Source organism: Trachypithecus francoisi, unplaced genomic scaffold (assembly GCF_009764315.1).
Source record: "Trachypithecus francoisi isolate TF-2019V2 unplaced genomic scaffold, Tfra_2.0 Lachesis_group20, whole genome shotgun sequence".
In the NCBI taxonomy this organism is placed as follows: domain Eukaryota; kingdom Metazoa; phylum Chordata; class Mammalia; order Primates; family Cercopithecidae; genus Trachypithecus; species Trachypithecus francoisi.
Window position 1 is genome coordinate 30,152,300 of NW_022681466.1, and position 17,924 is coordinate 30,170,223.

A 17,924-nucleotide genomic window follows, 5' to 3' on the forward strand; every position below is an offset into this window, starting at 1 on the left:
TCCCCTTTAAAGAAACATATAAATGCTGAGCCTCCTGAAAACCTCTTTGGAGAGCACAGGCCACAGGGGCTTCTATGACTTGTATTACTTTTCCCAGGTGTTCCCTCAGGCTCTGGCTCAATAAACCTTGGGTGATTGAGACTCCTGCCTCATTCTCATTTGGGTTGACAGTGTCAAGCTTAAACTCTTGTGTTCACAATGTTTTTCTACCCTGTGAGGCTGATGGTTTTATTAGTATAATCTATATTTTAAAGATAAACAGAGGCTCTGGGGCTTGCCCATGTTCATTTGGCTTTAGGAGCTAGGTCTTAACTCAGCGCTATGAATCCAGATGCTGGGATGTTCTAATACCCAAGCATGAATGATTCTTCCACTAATAATCACCCTGCACTTGGGGCTTACAGGACCCTGTGTATCATGGCTTACAGGAAGGACCCTGTGTATCCCAACATTCGGTACCCCTGCTAAAGAAAAAAAATAATTCATGACACTTGTCAAAGATGCTAAGGCAGATTTTTTTCAGGGGGGCTACTAGAATGGGATTTTGTAGTAGGAGAGAGAGATCGGGATCAATTCCAAAAAAACAAGGACAAGTGGAGATTTATAGACAAGGAGCAGGGTAGGGGTCAATGGATGGAAATTACTAAGAAGCAATGTCACGACTTGAAGGATTCTTGCTGAAGGCAGTCCAGGGTAATAATAAGGAGGTTGATCAGATATCAGGAGTGGGGAATTTTCACCAAAACGACCCAATAAGATTCTTGCTAAAACTGGACCATATAGGAAGACAGCGTCCAAGATCAGGTATTAGTCAGAAAGAGGGCTCAGAGAAGCCTGAGTCAAATCTGGTCAAAAGAGAGAGTGTTTGTCACACCCCGACCTCATTGCTGACCCTGCTGTCCCCTCGCTCAAGACTCTACATCACAGGCCTCTTTCTGCACCAGGCTATGCCCACCTCAGGCCTTTGCACCTGCTAGGCCTGGATGCCTTTCTTAGCAGGTGTCTGGGGGCCAGGGCCCTTGACCTTTCAGGTCTGTACCCAAATATCCCCTTCTCAATGAATCTGTCCCTAGCTGCCACGTTTATGAGCACATGTCCACCCACTCTCAGCATTTTCCACCTCTTCCCTGATTGATTTTTCACCCTAGCACATCATCACCGTTTATACACTACATATTTTCTTTATATATTTGCTTATTGGCTATTTTCCCCACAACTAGAATGTCTGTTCTACGAAGGAGGAACTCGTGTCTGTTCTGTTCACAGCTCTATCCTCAACACCAGAAGCAGCATCCGGCACCTACGAGGGGCTCACTCCTTAAATGAATTGGACACCTGGATGAGGGTCTCTATGAATACCCTCGGATCCAGATATCTATGTCAATACCAAAGGATAAGAATCCCCAATAATAGGCCAGGGCGGTGGCTCACGCCTGTAATCCCAGCACTCTAGGAGGCCGAGGCGGGTGGATCATGAGGTCAGGAGTTTGAGACCAGCCTGGCCAAGATGGTGAAACTCCCTCTCTACTAAAAATACAAAAATTAGCCAGGCCCAGTGGCAGGCACCTGTATTTCCAGCTACTCAGGAGGCTGAGGCAGGAGAATTACTTCATCATGCTTTGTTTCCATTTAATATAGCATCACAGAAATTAGCTCAGTTGAATGACAAAATATTTGCCTTCCAAAAGAAGTCTATGTTTGCAAGGGGTCAAAAAAAGGAAAAGAAGGTCCAAATATTAAGACAAAGAAATCCATCTGATATGGTTTGGATCTGTGTGCCCACCAAATCTCACATGGAATTGTAGTCCTCAGTGTTGGAGGTGGGGCCTGGTGGAAGGTGATTGGACCATGGGGACAGAGTTCTCATGAATGGGTTAGCACCATCCCCTCAGTGCTGTTCTTGTGCAAATGTGTGAGTTATTGTGAGGCCTGGTGGTTTAAAAATGTGTAGTATCTCCCCCTGCCTCTTCCTCCTGTTCCAGCCATGTGAAGTGCTGGCTCCCCCTTAACCTTCCGCCATGACTGTAAGTTTCCTGAGGGCTCCCCAGAAGCAGAAGCTCTGAGGCTTCCTGTACAGCCTGCAGAATGGTGAGCCAATTAAACCTCTTTTCTTTATAAATTACCCAGTCTTAGGTATTTCTTTATAGCAGTGCAAGAACTGAATAATGCCTCATCTAAGATTTAGTTTGCTGCAGAAGAGTTCATATGTATACATGATTGTCTTCCTCACTCCTCAAAATAATAGATGAGTCAGTATGTATGTCAAACATAAAGAATGAGCTGGGCCCTTAGTAGGGACTCAGTCAATATTAGCCGTTATTATTATGTCCCCTTCCACACACTTCACGCTTTCCTGAAGCCTGCTCTTTCCTATTCCGGGAATATGTCTTTCTTTGACCCTGTCTCTGCCCGCTGCCCCCTCACTTGACTCCCTGGCAATTCCTCATTCACCCTTTGAGGGTCAGCCATACTACTGCTTCCGCACAGAGGATTTCTGACTCCCCTCCACAGGGTTAATCACTTCCTCCTCCAATAATAGCATCCAATACACAAGTGGAGATTATGTTGCGTTATAATTGTTCATTTGTTTCCACATCCTTCTCCCCTGAGGGCAGAGACTTACCTTATTGGACACTGTCTCCCCAGCCTCTAATACAAGTATGACACATGGCAGGACTCGGGGCATGATGGATGGACCTCAGGCATCCCAGACACAGTAAACAAGGAAGGAAAAAAAAATATCTCAGCCCACACAGGTATTGCCCATTCATCATCTTTTGCCTGGGAGGATAGGTAAACCCTGCTTCAAATGAACCTGGCACACTTAAGTGTTCAGCTAAAGGAAAGGGTGATTCATTCACATATGAAGGTTATTCATTTGAGGGCAGAGTTCACCACAAGTTTCTTTAAATAATGAGCTGCTTTGATGCTCTCAAAAGTAAGAGCCATCTTTCAAACAGGCTATTCGACCTCACCCTAGCAGATGCACAAATAATAACACAAAGTACGGCACCCCTGTTGAAAAGACAGGTAAATCAGCATCACTTTCTACTTGGCTGTCCACACTGTTACATTCACTGGCCACAGTCATCTATCTGTGTGATGCCAACAAACAGATTGACAAAAGCTCCCCAAAACGTCAAATCCAGATTAAGGAAGCTGGGGGGCAGAGAATCATCTAGTCTGAGCAACAGGCAGGAATTTGGCCTTTTTGTTCCTGCGTTTTCTTTTTCCTATCATAACCTGGCACAGAGACGATACCCAATAAACATTTGTTGAATGAATGTGTGAATAAAGGACCCTACAACATCACTGGGAAAGAAACAAGTTGGAGAAGGCATTATATGACTGTAGTTGGAAGGAATTATTTAATAAGCCACTAAGAGTCCATTGGTCTGAGTCCCCCAGGAGGCAAGATCAGGTAACAACAGATGGTGACCAAATTGCTGTCCAGTTTGACAGAGTGTGGGTCCATTGTATTGAAGGCCTTTTGTTTTGCTAAGCAAAGTATGCAGCTCCTATCTGGACATAAAGAACTGCCCCAGCCTCCTCCTTTTCTACCCTTTCTCTGTGAATACTCATGTTCTTGTCTAAAGAAATGTTGAATATTTGACCGGGCATTGTGGCTCATGCCTGCAGTCCCAGCACTTGGGCAGCCAGAGGCTGGCAGATCACTTGAGGTTAGGAGCTCGAGAGCAGCCTGAACAACATAGTGAAACCCTATTTCTACTAAAAATACAAAAATTAGCCAGGCATGGTAGCGCACAGCTGTAGTCCCAGCTACTCAGGAGACTGAGGCAAGAGAATTGCTTGAACCTGGGAGGTGGAGGTGGTAGTGAGCCGAGATTGTGCCACTGCACTCCAGCCTGGGATACAGGGCAAGATTCCGTCTAAAAAAAATGTTGAATATTTAAGGAGCATTGTTTAAAATGACACAAAATTATTAGAAAGCCTGGGTTAACCACATGCCTCAGTTTAGCCTCAGCCATCATTTGATCCAGAACCATTTATAAGAGCTAGAAAATGCACAGAACAATTTTCAGAGTGGTACTGAACTGCTCTTCAGGTTGTTTGTGCATGAAAAATATCCCCAGGTGGGCTGTAACCATAATTTTAAAAGCTTGGCCATATGGGAAAGAAGCACTAGGATTATTGACCCAGTGTCAATCATATGTCAGACTGTGTAAACTTGACACTTTCAACCCATATTATTTAATCCTTATGACGGCACTGCAAGAGAAGTGATATACCCCTTCGGCAGACAGGAACTGAAGCTCAAAGGTAATACCAAACTTGCCGAAGCTCACCCAGCCAATTTGTCACAGGCTGTCTGCTTCCACCCTAACTCAACACACAGCTCATAGATGGGATTCAAAAAACACTAGTGTGACTTTAAGAGAACCAAATTCTAGTGATCAAAAAGTTTTCCTGACCTTTTCAGTGACTGACACAGTAGATGGGGTGTGTTAAGTGTGGCCTGGCACAGAACAGCAAAGGACCTGTGACCTCTCCCAGGAGATAGGGCAAGGCTCCAAAGCCTACTTTCCCAAGCCCCCCTTAAGCCTTGCCAGTCTATTTTGACTTCACAAGTCTGACTGCAGTGAAAGTCTGAGTGATAATGAGCTGTGTGGCAGAATGAGAAAGCGTTCTGTTGTGTTGAACAGGCCCCTGATGAGAATAGCTTAACTCCCCTTGCAGAGTGGCGAGAGTGCACAGTGGCACTGTTTCTTGGAAAAATAACACCACCAATCCATTGCAGGGATGTAGGTGGGAATGGCACAGAATGTAAGAACATATTGGCACTGTCTATTTAAAATAGCAAAAGCAGTAGAGAGACATGAATGCAGTAATTCTAACCTTGTTAAACTAAAAACATTCCTTGGGGCCCCTTGAGAAACTTTTATTTTGCTGCACAAGGAGGGAGATGAACCAGATTCTTCGAGGTCAGTTCCCTTTGGAGATTTTCCTGTTCTGCTCTGCATCTCATTGGCACGTGAGAATAGTAGACATAAACTGAAGATGCCAAGTATAAATGTAGAGATTTGGAAATGAGCTCTATTTTTAAAAGGTCTTCCTTTGGGTAAACCCATTAGTAAACCTTTGTCCCAGGAATGGCTCTCTTGAAAATGGAAACAGACTCTAGGGTTCCTGGGTTCACTTGGGTTCTGCCACTTACCTTGGGCAAGGAAACTCATTCATCTGTATTTATTTCCCCATCTGTAAAATGGGAATAAGAAAATGATTTACCTATAAGGTTTTTGTAAACATAAAATGAGATAATCCATGCAAACTAGTGCAGTACCCGATACATACGAAACACTCAATTGTTTATTATTACCTTTAAAACCCAGTCACAAATGTGGACGAAGCTGTATGTTCACTGCAGCATTGTTTATAATAAAAAACTAAAGCAATCTAAAAATCCAAAATTAGGCAAATGATTAAGCAAAATAGGCTACATATCCAGTTCTGAAAGATGAGGAAATCATTGAAAATTCTTGCTATGAAATGATATAATAGTAATAACAGTTTTTTGGGTTTTTTTGTTTGTTTGAGATGGAGTATTGCTCTGTCGCCCAGGCTGGAGTGCAATGGCGTGATCTCAGCTCACTGCAACCTCCACCTCCTAGGTTCAAGTAATTCTCCTGCTTCAGCCTCCTGAGTAGCTGGGATTACAGGTGTGTGCCACCAAGCCCAGATAATTTTTTTTTTTTTTGTATTTTTAGTAGAGACGGGGTTTCACCATGTTGATCAGGCTGGTCTTGAACTCCTGACCTCGTGATCCGCCCGCCTTGGCCTCCCAAAGTGCTGGGATTACAGCATGAGACACCACACCCGGCCGATAAAATAGTATTTGTAAATGTTTATAATAAGTAGGAAAAAGTATATAAAATTACATATGTGGCATATTTACAGCTGTATAATAAAAATAGGGAAATAAAAGATTGGAAGTATATTAAAATATGTTATGATAAATGAATGCTGGATAATTTTTAGCTTTCTCTATTTTCCAAAGGGTTTTATATAGCTGTATGATTTTTAAAGTAAAAATATTCAAAATATTTTTAAAAATTTAAATTGTTGCTTCTTGAGTATAATCTGCACTAAGACCCAATTATTGCACAATTGTTTTGACTTATTTTATTGCTATATTCAGAAAAGAGAACCAGAGGGAAATAAGTTAGGCCAAATACTTTTTTCCCCCAAATAATTTTGTAAATTGTTGATAGTTATTCCTATGAAAGCACAAATAAAAATGCTGGACATTTTCTTCTTTAGGACGTACTTTCTAATATTTACACTCTATTTTCTCATCAACTTTCCTGTGGTTGCTATGAATGTTCTAGCTGACCCTTGTGGTCAAAAAAGCCTCTACGGCCAAAGAAGCTAAAAGTCAGTTTCCAGTGAGTAAGAGTGCTTGTGATGGACAGAATAAACTCGCTAAAACCAAAGTCTGTCCTAAAAAAATGCTTTATTCTCAGTCTTTCCCTTCCACACCATTCTCCACCTTTCCCCCCACCCAGCCCCTTTCATTCAATAAAACTTCTTCACTCTTGTCATAAGCCCGTGCTATGCTAGAATCTAGGAACAAAAGTGGATGAGACTATGTCCCTGCCTGACAGAGTTCAGTCCCAAGACCAGAGGTAAAGACAGTAAATACAATCACAACGCACCATGACAGGGGCCATGAAGGAATATCTGTGCTGTGGGGTCAAAGGAGGGCACCACTAATCATGCCGGTGGGACTAGGTCAATGGCACAAGGGAGGTGGGTGGCACCTGATGAAGGCTTGGAATAAGCAACTATTTGCCAGGTAGGAAAGGGGCTGGAGTAAGGGCATTCCAGGCCAAGGAACAGCAGGTACAAAAACACAGCTGCAAAAGCACCATGAGGGCATGTGTGTTGTGGGGGAGGCTGTGAAAATCACTAGCAGGGCTGATGTCAAGTGGGGTTCAGCTGGGGAGAGGGCCAATCAGGCGGAGTCAGCATGTGAAGAGTCCATGCTAAAGCATCTGGCGTGAATCTTATAGGATAATAGTCAGTGGAAGTTTTGGAGCATCGAGACACATGCTCAGCTTTTATTTTGGGAAGATAATGCTGGTACAGTGTGGAGGATGAGCTCATTTGAGGGGTGTAAGCAGTGGCAGGGATACAAATGAGGAGGTGGCTGCTGTAGTCTGATGACTGCTAAGTAGGTCTTTTTAGGACCTTGCAGTGCGAAGAGAGGTGAGGAACCAGATCAGGGAGTTGTGAGAAAGGCAGGGGTGATAGTTCTGCTGACCTGTTGGATCTGGGGGGTGCAAGAAATCAAGGATGAATGAATGAACAGATGGCTGTGGCCATGCCATTAACTAAGTTAGGAAATTTCAGAAAATAGGTTTGGTGGTAGGATGAGGAAAGATAATGAAATCAGTTTGGGATGGCTTGTGTCAATTCAGTATGTCTGGGAGCATTTAGGCAGCTGGTTAGAGAGAGGTCTAGTCCTTACAAAATAGTTTAAGGCTGGACATACTGAGGTGACAGCACAATAGTGGGGACACTCTAGAAATGGATGAGGTCACACCACTGACCTAGAGGACAGAACTCTTGGGAATCATTACACTTCAAGACACTCGATCCTCAAAATTCGATTTGACAGAGAGTTATCTGAGGGATTATTGAGGTTCTAAACCACGTGAATAGTGTTTTCTTTTCTGTCCATGCCTGATGAATTTTTAGTTCAAGTTTGTTTTATTTGTTTTTGCTGACTCTAGAAATGCAGTGGTATAGAGTGAATGGGAGCCTTCGGAATCAGATAGAGCTAGCTGCTGTTCCAGCTACCTAATTTAGGATGAAGCAGTTAAACTTCTCTGGCCCTGGTTTCCCGCACTACAGGAGAGGCAGAATGGCGTCTAACACTCGGAGAGTTGTTAGATTTATAATCTGTTATTTGTCTGGTTGGTAACATAAAAGACTGTTAACCTCAGTCCTATAGAATATTTTAATATTCTATATGCTAAACCAAAAGGTTTATCTTGGTAAAGACACATCATCTAAAACACTTGAAATCATTAGGTCCTGACTAGTGTATTTTAAACTGAAAATGTCTGTTGATTAATGTTTGAGCTGGTTCTGGCATTTCAATTATTAAAAAGTAGGTTAGAGCCTGTAATCCCAGCACTTTGGGAGGCCGAGGCGGGCAGATCACGAGGTCAGGAGATGGAGACCATCCTGGCTAACATGGTGAAACACCATCTCTACTAAAAAAAAATACAAGAAATTAGCCGGGCATGGCAGCGGGCACCTGTAGTCCCAGCTACTCGGAAGGCTGAGGCAGGAGAATGGCGTGAACCCGGGAGGCGGAGCTTGCAGTGAGCCGAGATTGCGCCACTGCACTCCAGCCTGGGCGACAGAGCCAGACTCCGTCTCAAAAAAAAAAAAAAAGGTAGACTAGAAAGTACTCCATCTCAAAAAAAAAAAAAAAAAAAGTAGACTAGAAAGTGCTAAGTGACAGGGCATATTTGTTTTTCATTCGGACTGTTTTTTGTTTTTTTTCTTTTTATAAAAGACTAGTATACAAATTACAAATGCTGGATGAGCTCAAACTCTCAAATATGCATTATTATTTTCACAGTCATCTAATTTAGAGACAGTGGAACAAATCCAAGTAACAACTTTATTGTAGTATACAGCACAATTTTTACATACATATTAGTGGTTTTGACAGTGTTACTTTTGAGCAGACCTTAGATGAATCCACAAAGTTAATATATTAAAAATAAAATATACACAGTAAAACAACAGGCAACCAGATGTTCAGAATCATGCAGATAGGAGTGGTTTGGTTGGTGTTATCACTGGGTACCTTGCCTATTTAACTCACCAGCAAATACTACTTCTTCTGTTTCTCGTTCCCCTATAATTCATCAAAATCAGAGTTCTAAACATACACAAAATAAACCTCTTTTAATGCCCCATCAGTAAAAAATTTCAATTAATAAGCTTATCATCAAACCAAGAATTCTGCTGACCATTTGCTCAGTCGATTACTAGGAAACAGGTAATATCAGCACCCGATCTAAAGGCAAGCCTATTTCATGTATTAAAACACCAACAAGAGAGATTAACCAACAAAGCAACTATTAACAACATATTTATCTTAATATAAGACACTGAGAGAAAAGTAAAAATAATACATAAATATCACTCCACTGAGCCAGGATATAACTCATGGACTACCAGATACATGAGTTTCTACCTGTCAAACAATGCTTTAAATATTTTTCTAGGAAAAAAAAACCACACACACACAATATATATTGGAAGATGCAAAGGAAAGGCAGAAATGTGAATGTATGCATGTAGTTCCACAATTTAAAATAAATATCAAACTGACAATATCAAGCTAAGTGACAATGACTTAACCACTGGGCACCAAACAGGCAATACAACTGCTCACTGTAATACATAAAGCTCTTCAGGAGTTTCCAGCAGATGGCCATCCCAACAATACTGTCATAATACAGATAAAATACTCATCCACTGTGGAAAGAGACCCTGAAGAGAATGTGGCAAAGGCATAGAGAAAAAGTTGGATCTTTTGAAAAAGTTAATGATATCAAAATACTTTTCCATCACTGGTAAACCAAGCTAGGTCAAGTATGTGTCCCAAAGCAGCACTGAATTCAGAGTAAGAGGTTGGCAGAAAAGTTTGGAAAACTGCAGTTTTTAAAAATTGGCAATTTCTCCATGCTTAATAAAACTATCAGAAGAGGTATAATGTTTGTTCGTTTGTGGAATGTTGACTGCTTGCTGCAAAAATTCACAACATGAATGAGGACCTGCAGAGATGCGTATCAATGAAATATTTTTTTAAAAATTTACAAAAAACTAAAGTTTCTATTTAAAAAAGAACCATGTTATGCCAAGATGAAACATGGTAAAAAGTAGTGTAAGTTCTGTCCATGATTCTTTACCTAATGAATGGGAAAGTGATAGAAACAATTTTCTTCTTAAAAAGGAAGCTTTGTTATTGCACTGACTTTTACAACCTGACATAGTAATTTAGAAAAATCATGTAGTAAAATCTGTAAAATTAAAATACAAAATTCTAGTTTGTAAACATCAGTTGGCCAAGTCTATTCAGAGTCCTTCATGATAGTGGAATGGAATGAATAATTAATTCACTACCTTATTTATTTGCTGTGAGGGGGAAAATTCCAGAACACAGCCTTTATACTTTCACAGTAATTATATTCAAAATATATAAAGAAAGTCAGTGCAGTTATCTTATTTTTTTTTTCTTTCCCTGTGCAATGTTCAGCTCTCACCCCACTCCCAAGTGCCATAATTGAAATAATACTGGTTTGGAGACTTAGTACAGATTGGTCATAAATGCCGCATAAAGTCTGTAGGACTTCGGTAAAGGTATTTCCAAATGGCGTAGTAATGCACTGCAGCTGCCGTGGCCACAAACAGGTGCCAGATGGCGTGGGCAAATGGAATGATGCCATCACTCTTGAAGAACACAACTCCCAAGCAATAAATTAAGCCCCCACAGGCAAGTTCCTGAAGTCCATCAGTGTTGTTCTGTCAAAAGAGAAAAAAAATAAATAAAAAGGGTTTGATGTTACTCCGCATGGCAAGCTACAGATAACTGTAATTCCCTCTAAGGCTCTTGATTTTCTAGAGAATGAAGAAGCTGTGTGAACACAATCCTGATCTGTAAACATGAACCAAACATAAAAAAAGTCTCTCATACATCGACCTGGATTGCCCTTTGGACTGACAATCTTGAGTTGAGCAAGCAATCACATTACAAGTCCCAAATGAAAAAGCAGAACATTCTGCTCATTTACAGCATATTTAAGTAAAGTGCAATCATAGTCAGACACAGAAGTTCATTTTAATAAAGTGCAATCCTCTGTTCTCATCTTCCCCTTTAAATGCTTTCTTCCCTACTAAGGCAGGCCCAAGCCACTCTATTTATAATTTACATCTCAGCCAGGGTATTCACTTCCCTTTGTCCTTCTCGAACACTGTTCTACACTGATTGCTTCTTTGAGACTTCCCCTGCCTATGTGAGCTTACAGATTCCTTAAGGCTGACGCAAGAAAACAGTAACTAGAAGTGACCTCTGAGATCAGAGATCAATGAGTACAAAATATTTCCCAGCCTTCTAGGTGTCTCCAGGCCTTTTTGTCTTTGAGCCTGGCCATTGCTTATCTTAGCAATAAGTTAATATTCTTGTGTGTCTTAGGGCAGAAGGGAGAATATTTTAGGCCGTTCTTGGTTTTCAAAGATCGAGACCCATCTACAAGATTAAAATGGCTTGTATGAATGAGGAGAGAGAATACAGGCAATGCTTAGAAGCTGCTGAAGAAGCAAGTCAGTCCCCTGGATTTCTGAGGACTAGGAATAGAAAGGAGACAAATTCTTCAGAGTGAGCGGAAACCTAAGGCAGATCATGGCAGGGCCTTGGAAGGGGATAGGTGTGTGGGTGTCCCAGAGGCCTGAGCACTGGGCAGCAGTCTTGTGAGCCCCACAAGAGTAAAGGGAAGCTCTAACTCAGGCACCTAATTAGAATAGGCCCCAAGGGCCTCGGCTAAAAGCAAGGCAACAATCGACCATCATGAGCTAAGGACCAGGTGTGAGGATCTAGGACCAGTTGTGAGCATCAGTCCTTTTTCAAAGTTCACAGAAGCCCCCATGTTTTGTGTAGGATCAAAAGATGGGGGGCTGGGCACGGTGGCTCATGCCTGTAATCCCAGCACTTTAGGGAGATCCAAGGCGGGCGGATCACGAGGCGGGCGGATCACGAGGTCAGGAGATCAAGACTTTAGGGAGATCCGAGGCGGGCGTGATCCGAGGCGGGCGGATCACGAGGTCAGGAGATCAAGACCATCCTGGCTAACACGGTGAAACCCCGTATCTACTAAAAATACAAAAATTAGTCAGGCGTGGTGGTGGGCACCTGTAGTCCCAGCTACTCGGGAGGCTGAGGCAGGAGAATGGCGTAAACCTGGGAGGCGGAGCTTGCAGTGAGCTGAGATCACCCCACCGCACTCCAGCCTGGGCGACAGAGCGAGACTCCATCTCAAAAAAAAAAAAAAAAAAAAAGGTAAGGAGCCAATCCGAATGGACTGACATCAGATTTCTTCCTAACCTTGGTAAGGAAGGACTTCAGCCAGATTTATTTTTATTCAAAAAGTAACACAGACAAAATACCACACGCTATTAATTCCTCAAGGTTATACAGCAATGAATACACATTATACAAAATTATTTGTGTGTGTATTAGGAGCCCTCTTCTAGGACAGGGGTAAGGCTGTCATCAGATTCCCAAAGGGGCACAGGGACTCCCAAATGGTAAGAGTCATTCATCTAACACAACCCCCTTATTGCAGAAGTGAGGAGACTAAGGCCAGAGCAGTGAAGTGGCCTGAACAAAATCACGTGGCTGGTCACTGTTCCAAAATATCCTTTTTTTTTCCTTTCTGCCAGAACAAGCAAGACACCAAACCAAGTACACAGGTTAGTTTTGACATATATTCTGTTAACAGGTATTCTTAAGACACCACATATACCTCAACTTTCAAAGACCTAGAACATAGTTAATTCTGTATCAAAACAGAATTTTTTTTTCATTATCATTATTGTAACTATGTGCCAGGCACTGTTTGAAGCACTTCATATATTTATTCATTTAATCTTCACAACGACCCTAAAATTAGGTACTATTATCCCCATTATACAGATCAGAAAACTTTTTTATCCAGTCTGACAATCTCTGCCTTTTAATTGGAGTGTTCGGTCCACTGTGATGTAATTGTTACTATATAAGAGGTACCTAATTACTGATATGGTGGTATTGAAGCGTCCCGTCTTGCTCTCTGTTTTCTATTTGGTTTCATCTATCCTTTGTTTCCATTTTCCAATTTCCCCACCTGCTTTAGATTAAATTGAATAACTTTGGGATTCCATTTTATCTTTCCTCTTGATTACGTAACTACAACATTTATTTTGCTTTTGTTGTTGTTGGTGGTGGTGGTAGTTATTCTCTTTTTGTGAGATGGAGTCTCATTCTGTTGCCCAGGCTGGAGTGCAGTGGCATGATCTCAGCTCACTGCAACCTCTGCCTCCCGGGTTCAAGTGGATTCTCCTGCCTCAGCCTCCCAAGTAGATGGGATTACAGGTGCGTACCACCACACCCAGCTAATCTTTGTATTTTTAGTAGAGATGGTGTTTCATCATGTTGGTCAGGCTGGTCTCAAACTCCTGACCTTGTGATCCACCCGCCTCAGCCTCCCAAAGTGCTGGGATTATAGGCGTGAGCCACCGCGCCCAGCCAGTGGTGGTTATTCTATGGATTACAGTGTGCATCCTTAACTCATCACAATGTACCTTTATTATTATATCCCCCACACAAAGTTAAGACCCTTAAAACAATGTGCTTCTATTTCTCCACCCCATCCATTGTTGCCATCTACTTTACTTCTACATGTCAGAAACCCCCAAGCTATCTTGTGAAGAAATTAAGAAATGAAAAATAGCCATGTATTTACATACAAATTCATTATTTCTAGCAATCCTGGTTTTATTTATTTATTTAGACACAGCGTCTTGCTCCATTGCCCAGGCTGGAGTGCAATGGTGCGATCTTGGCTCACTGCAACCTCCGCCTCCTGTGTTCTAGTGATTCTCCTGCCTCAGCCTTCCGAGTAGCTGGGATTACAGGTGCCCATCACCATGCCCAGCTAATTTTTGTATTTTTAGTAGAGACGGGGTTTTGCCATGTTGGCCAGGCTGGTCTCAAACTCCTGACCTCAAGTAATCTGCCCACCTCAGCCTCCCTGGTTAAATTTTTGACATTAATGTTACTAAACTGACCTAACTTCAACTTGAAGTTGATAGGGTTTTTTTGTTTTTTATTTTCCTTTCAGCACTTTATTTTTTTTATTTTATTTATTTTTGAGATGGAGTCTCATGCTGTTGCCTAGGCTGGAGTGCAGTGGCCTGACCTCAGCTCACTACAACCTCCTACAACCTCTGCCTCTTGAATTTAGGCAATTTTCCTGCCTCAGCCTCAGCCTCAGCCTCTTGATTACAGGGATTACAGGAGCTCTGCCACCATGCCTAGCTAAGTTCTGTATTTTTAGTAGAAATGGGGTTTCACCATGTTGACCAGGCTGGTCTTGAACCCCTGACTTCATGTGATCCACCCACCTCAGCCTCCAATGTGCTGGAATTACATGCGTGAGCCACCGCACCTGGCTCCTTTCAGCATTTTAAATGTGCCATTACATTGTATTCCTGCTCCCATGAATGCTGATAAAATGTCAGTGGTCATCTTCTCTCCTTGCTCTTTTTTCTCTCTCTGGCTGATTTTAAGGTCTTTTCTTTGTAGTTTTCTTTGTGTTTATCCTGCTCAGGCCTCCTTGTGCTTTGTGGATCTCTAGGTTGATATTTTTCATCAAATTTGGAAAAGTTGTAACTACTATTTCTTAAAAAAAAAAAAAAAAACCCATAAAATAGAAAACTCAAAACCAAAAACTGCCCCAATTTCTTTCTCCTTTTGTTCATTTTTAAATCACTATTTTCTCTCATGCTTTAGTTTGTATAGTTTCTACTGACCTGGCTTCAAGTTCACTGACCTTTGCTTCTGCAATATCCAATCTGTTATTAAATCCCTCCAATAATTTTTTTTTTCTGCAAGACATCACAGTTTTGGGATCTGGAATCTCCATGTGGATTCTTCTTCATAGTCTCCATGTATTTTCTGAGATTCCTCATCTGTTTTAAACTCCTTGTGTGGGAATCTCAATCTCTCTCCTGTCTTTTGATCTGTGTCTATTGATCTGTTTTCCCTTAGGTATGTGTCACTTTCCAGTTTCTTGCCTAACTAGTAATATTTATTACATATTTATTATTTATTTTATTACATTATTATTGATTTCTGATAATATTTACTTATGGTACACGCTAAGTTGTTACAGTAAAGATTCTGTTGTATTCCTTTAAAAATTGTTGAGTTTTGTTCTGTTAGGCAGTTTACTTACTGGAGGATCAATTTTATCCTTTCGAGGTTTGTTTGGGCCTTGTTATGGTAGTTCTAGAGTAGCCCTCTCTCTAGGGATGGAGTAGCTCTACACCTAAGCTGTGGCCTTGGCAGGGTCAACTGAGTGCCTGGGATGTCCAGCACCATCTGTGAACTCTAGCTGGTTGGAACTTCAATGTCTCTCAGCACTGGGCACTGTCTGGAATCTCCATTTATCTTCCAGCCTTCTAAGAGTTATTTGCAACTGGAGCTTGCAGAGTTTTGCCCTGCACAGATTCAGCTTGATATCTGGACCATGACTCAAGGAAACTGCTTTATGGATTTCTGAAGCATCCTCCCTGAGCAGCTCCCTCCTCTTCCATACCCTGCCCCACAAACTGCAGCCTTGTCGGTAGCTTGAAGTGTAATTTCTGTTTCCTCCACCCAGGCTGCGGTTCTCTGGGCTTTACCTCCTTTTGTTGCTGTTTGGAAAGTGTCTCCAAGGAAACAACTGGGTGAATTCAAAGCTCATTTTCTTGGTTTCTCTTCCCTCAGGGATCATAGTCCTGTACTGTGTTCAGAGCCAAAAAACAGTTGCCTTTATTCCTTTTCCAGCTTTACAGTTCTTTATGGCAGAAGGATAAGTCTAATACCCATGATTCTGACCAGAACCAAAGATTCTCATTTTCATTCATTCTGTTACTATGTTAGTTGCTTTGTTACTTCATTCATTCTGTTACTTTGTTAGTGGTTTATGAGGTCCTTTGTGATCTGGACTCTTGTCTAGCTCTCCAGCTTTGTTACAAGACTTGTGCTACCTGCATACCTGCCCCCACTATGCATATGTACATAACTCAAGCTGGTACATGTATTTTATGTTACAAACAATGAACTATTTTCATTTCTCCAAAGATGCTGGTGCTTTCCTCTTCTCTGGGCTTCCTTCATGCTGTATTCTCTACCTGTAACATTTGCCTCACCCCTTCCATCTCTCAGCTCCTACACGTTTTTCCAAATCAGCTGAAATATCACTTCCTCTGGTACTTCTGTAATGCTCCCATAGCAGCCTGAACTTTCCCCAATCAAATATTTTATCAAATTTCATGATCTCTTTTTCTTTAGTAGGAACTGTATTTGCCTGCTTGATTCCGAAATTGATTTGCTTTCCCTTAGGTATGTGTCATTTTCCAGTTTCTTGCCTAACTGGTAATATTTATTTATTATATATTTATTATTTATTTTATTACATTATTATTGATTTCTGATAATATTTACTTATGGTATATGCTAAGTTGTTACAGTAAAGATTCTGTTGTATTCCTTTAAAAATTGTTGGTTGTTCTGTTAGGCAGTTTATTTACTAGAGGATCAATTTTATCCTTTCTATGAAGGCAATGTGGGGGATCATCCTGCTTGATTATCAGAAACATTACTCACCTGCTATTGTACCACTTATGGAAATATCAATTACAGATTTAGGCTAGTAAAATTACTGGATAAACCTGCTCTTATGATACCCAGAGGGAATTTGCTTGAAATTCTACTCTAATAATTAGGCTGCACAAACCTTGCTTATATTGCTTTGGGTGTCCTGAAATGCCCTCTAACTACATGGCCTTCAAGGCTGATTTTCTCATTTCTGTCACTACACTCCTCCTCCTAACCATTCCCTGTTGCTTATACCATCTATATGTATTTTGGGTGCTAGGTAATTATTAAAGCCATCACAAACCTCATATCTCAAAAAAAAGTATTTTGTTAGAGTCTCATAAAGACAAACCCTGAAAAAACAGAATCAGATTTGAAAGTCTTAAACCTTTTATAGGTGTTTTTGTGACCAGGAAAAAAACTATCACAGAATGATGTTCTTATAGCTAGGCGTGAAGCTTATGCCCTATAATCCCAGCACTTTGGGAGACCGAGGCGGGTGGATCACCTGAGCTCAGGTGTTCAAGATCAGACTGGCCAATATGGTGAAACCCTGTCTCTACTAAAAATACAAAAAATTAGCCAAGGGTTGCAGCCGGCATCTGTAATCCCAGCTACTTAGGAGGCTGAGGCGGGAGAATCACTTGAACTCAGAAGGCAGAGGTTGCAGTGAGCCAAGATTGCACCACTGCACTCCAGCCTAGGTGACAGAGCAAGGCTCTGTCCCCACAAAAAAAAAAAAAAAAAAAAAGTTCTTACAATGTGCCTATGAGATTAGGAGTGAAATCATAAGTACAGTTCTTCTGAATGACATAGGCTCAAAAGAGTTCAAACTAAACACATTGGGATCTCTTTAATTAATATAGTGCCTAGAGCCTAAGATACTGGAATATATAAGCCAAAGGCCTGGTAACCAGGTGGATGGAACCATGAAGTTGTAATAATATATTTTCATTTCAAAAAGACAGATACACACAGACTTCTCAACAGTAATTCAATTTGAAAGGGAATTCAAATATATACATGCAACTGCCTATTACAGGTAATGTTACACTTTACCCACAAAAATCCCCAAAAGATATAGTCAAGCAAAGTAAAAGGGGGGAAAAAAACATGCTTGCCTTAGAAAACAGAACAAACAAAAAAAAGTGCTTGACTTATGACTTAAAAGCAAGGGAAAGTAAAAGTAAGAGTAAAGGGATTTGAAAAATATCTCTCTGAACCTATTCTGGTTCTGATTCAGGAAAGTACCATAAAGACAGAAACATACCTAAATTTATAGCTTTCCCAAAATGTACATGGTGCCTAGTGCAAGCTTACGAGTTGCTGGCACACTTCATTATTTTTATTGTTTTTTTGAGACAGGGTCTCGCTCTGTTCTATAGTGCAGTGGCATGAACAAAGCTCACCACAGCCTCAATCTCCTGGGCTCAAGCAATTCTCCTGCCTCAGCCTCCCATGTAGCTGGGACTATAGGCAC

At 41.3% G+C, this 17,924-nt stretch overlaps 1 protein-coding gene and 1 long non-coding RNA gene across 5 annotated transcripts in view; both read right to left on the bottom strand.

The window, feature by feature from the left end:
* The window catches only part of LOC117067258, a 79,894-nt gene extending 76,161 nt beyond the window's left edge, over positions 1–3,733 (bottom strand). For all 4 annotated transcript variants that reach the window (XR_004430669.1, XR_004430668.1, XR_004430666.1 and 1 more), the window contains exon 1: positions 2,624–3,733. This is a non-coding gene — a long non-coding RNA (uncharacterized LOC117067258). The remainder of the gene's footprint in view (positions 1–2,623) is intronic.
* A 4,902-nt stretch (positions 3,734–8,635) lies between these two features.
* The window catches only part of MMD (monocyte to macrophage differentiation associated), a 30,528-nt gene continuing 21,239 nt past the window's right edge, over positions 8,636–17,924 (bottom strand). Inside the window, exon 7 of the mRNA XM_033183572.1 lies at positions 8,636–10,569. Coding sequence (XP_033039463.1) covers positions 10,369–10,569 — 201 coding nt within the window. The 3' untranslated portion in view covers positions 8,636–10,368. The remainder of the gene's footprint in view (positions 10,570–17,924) is intronic.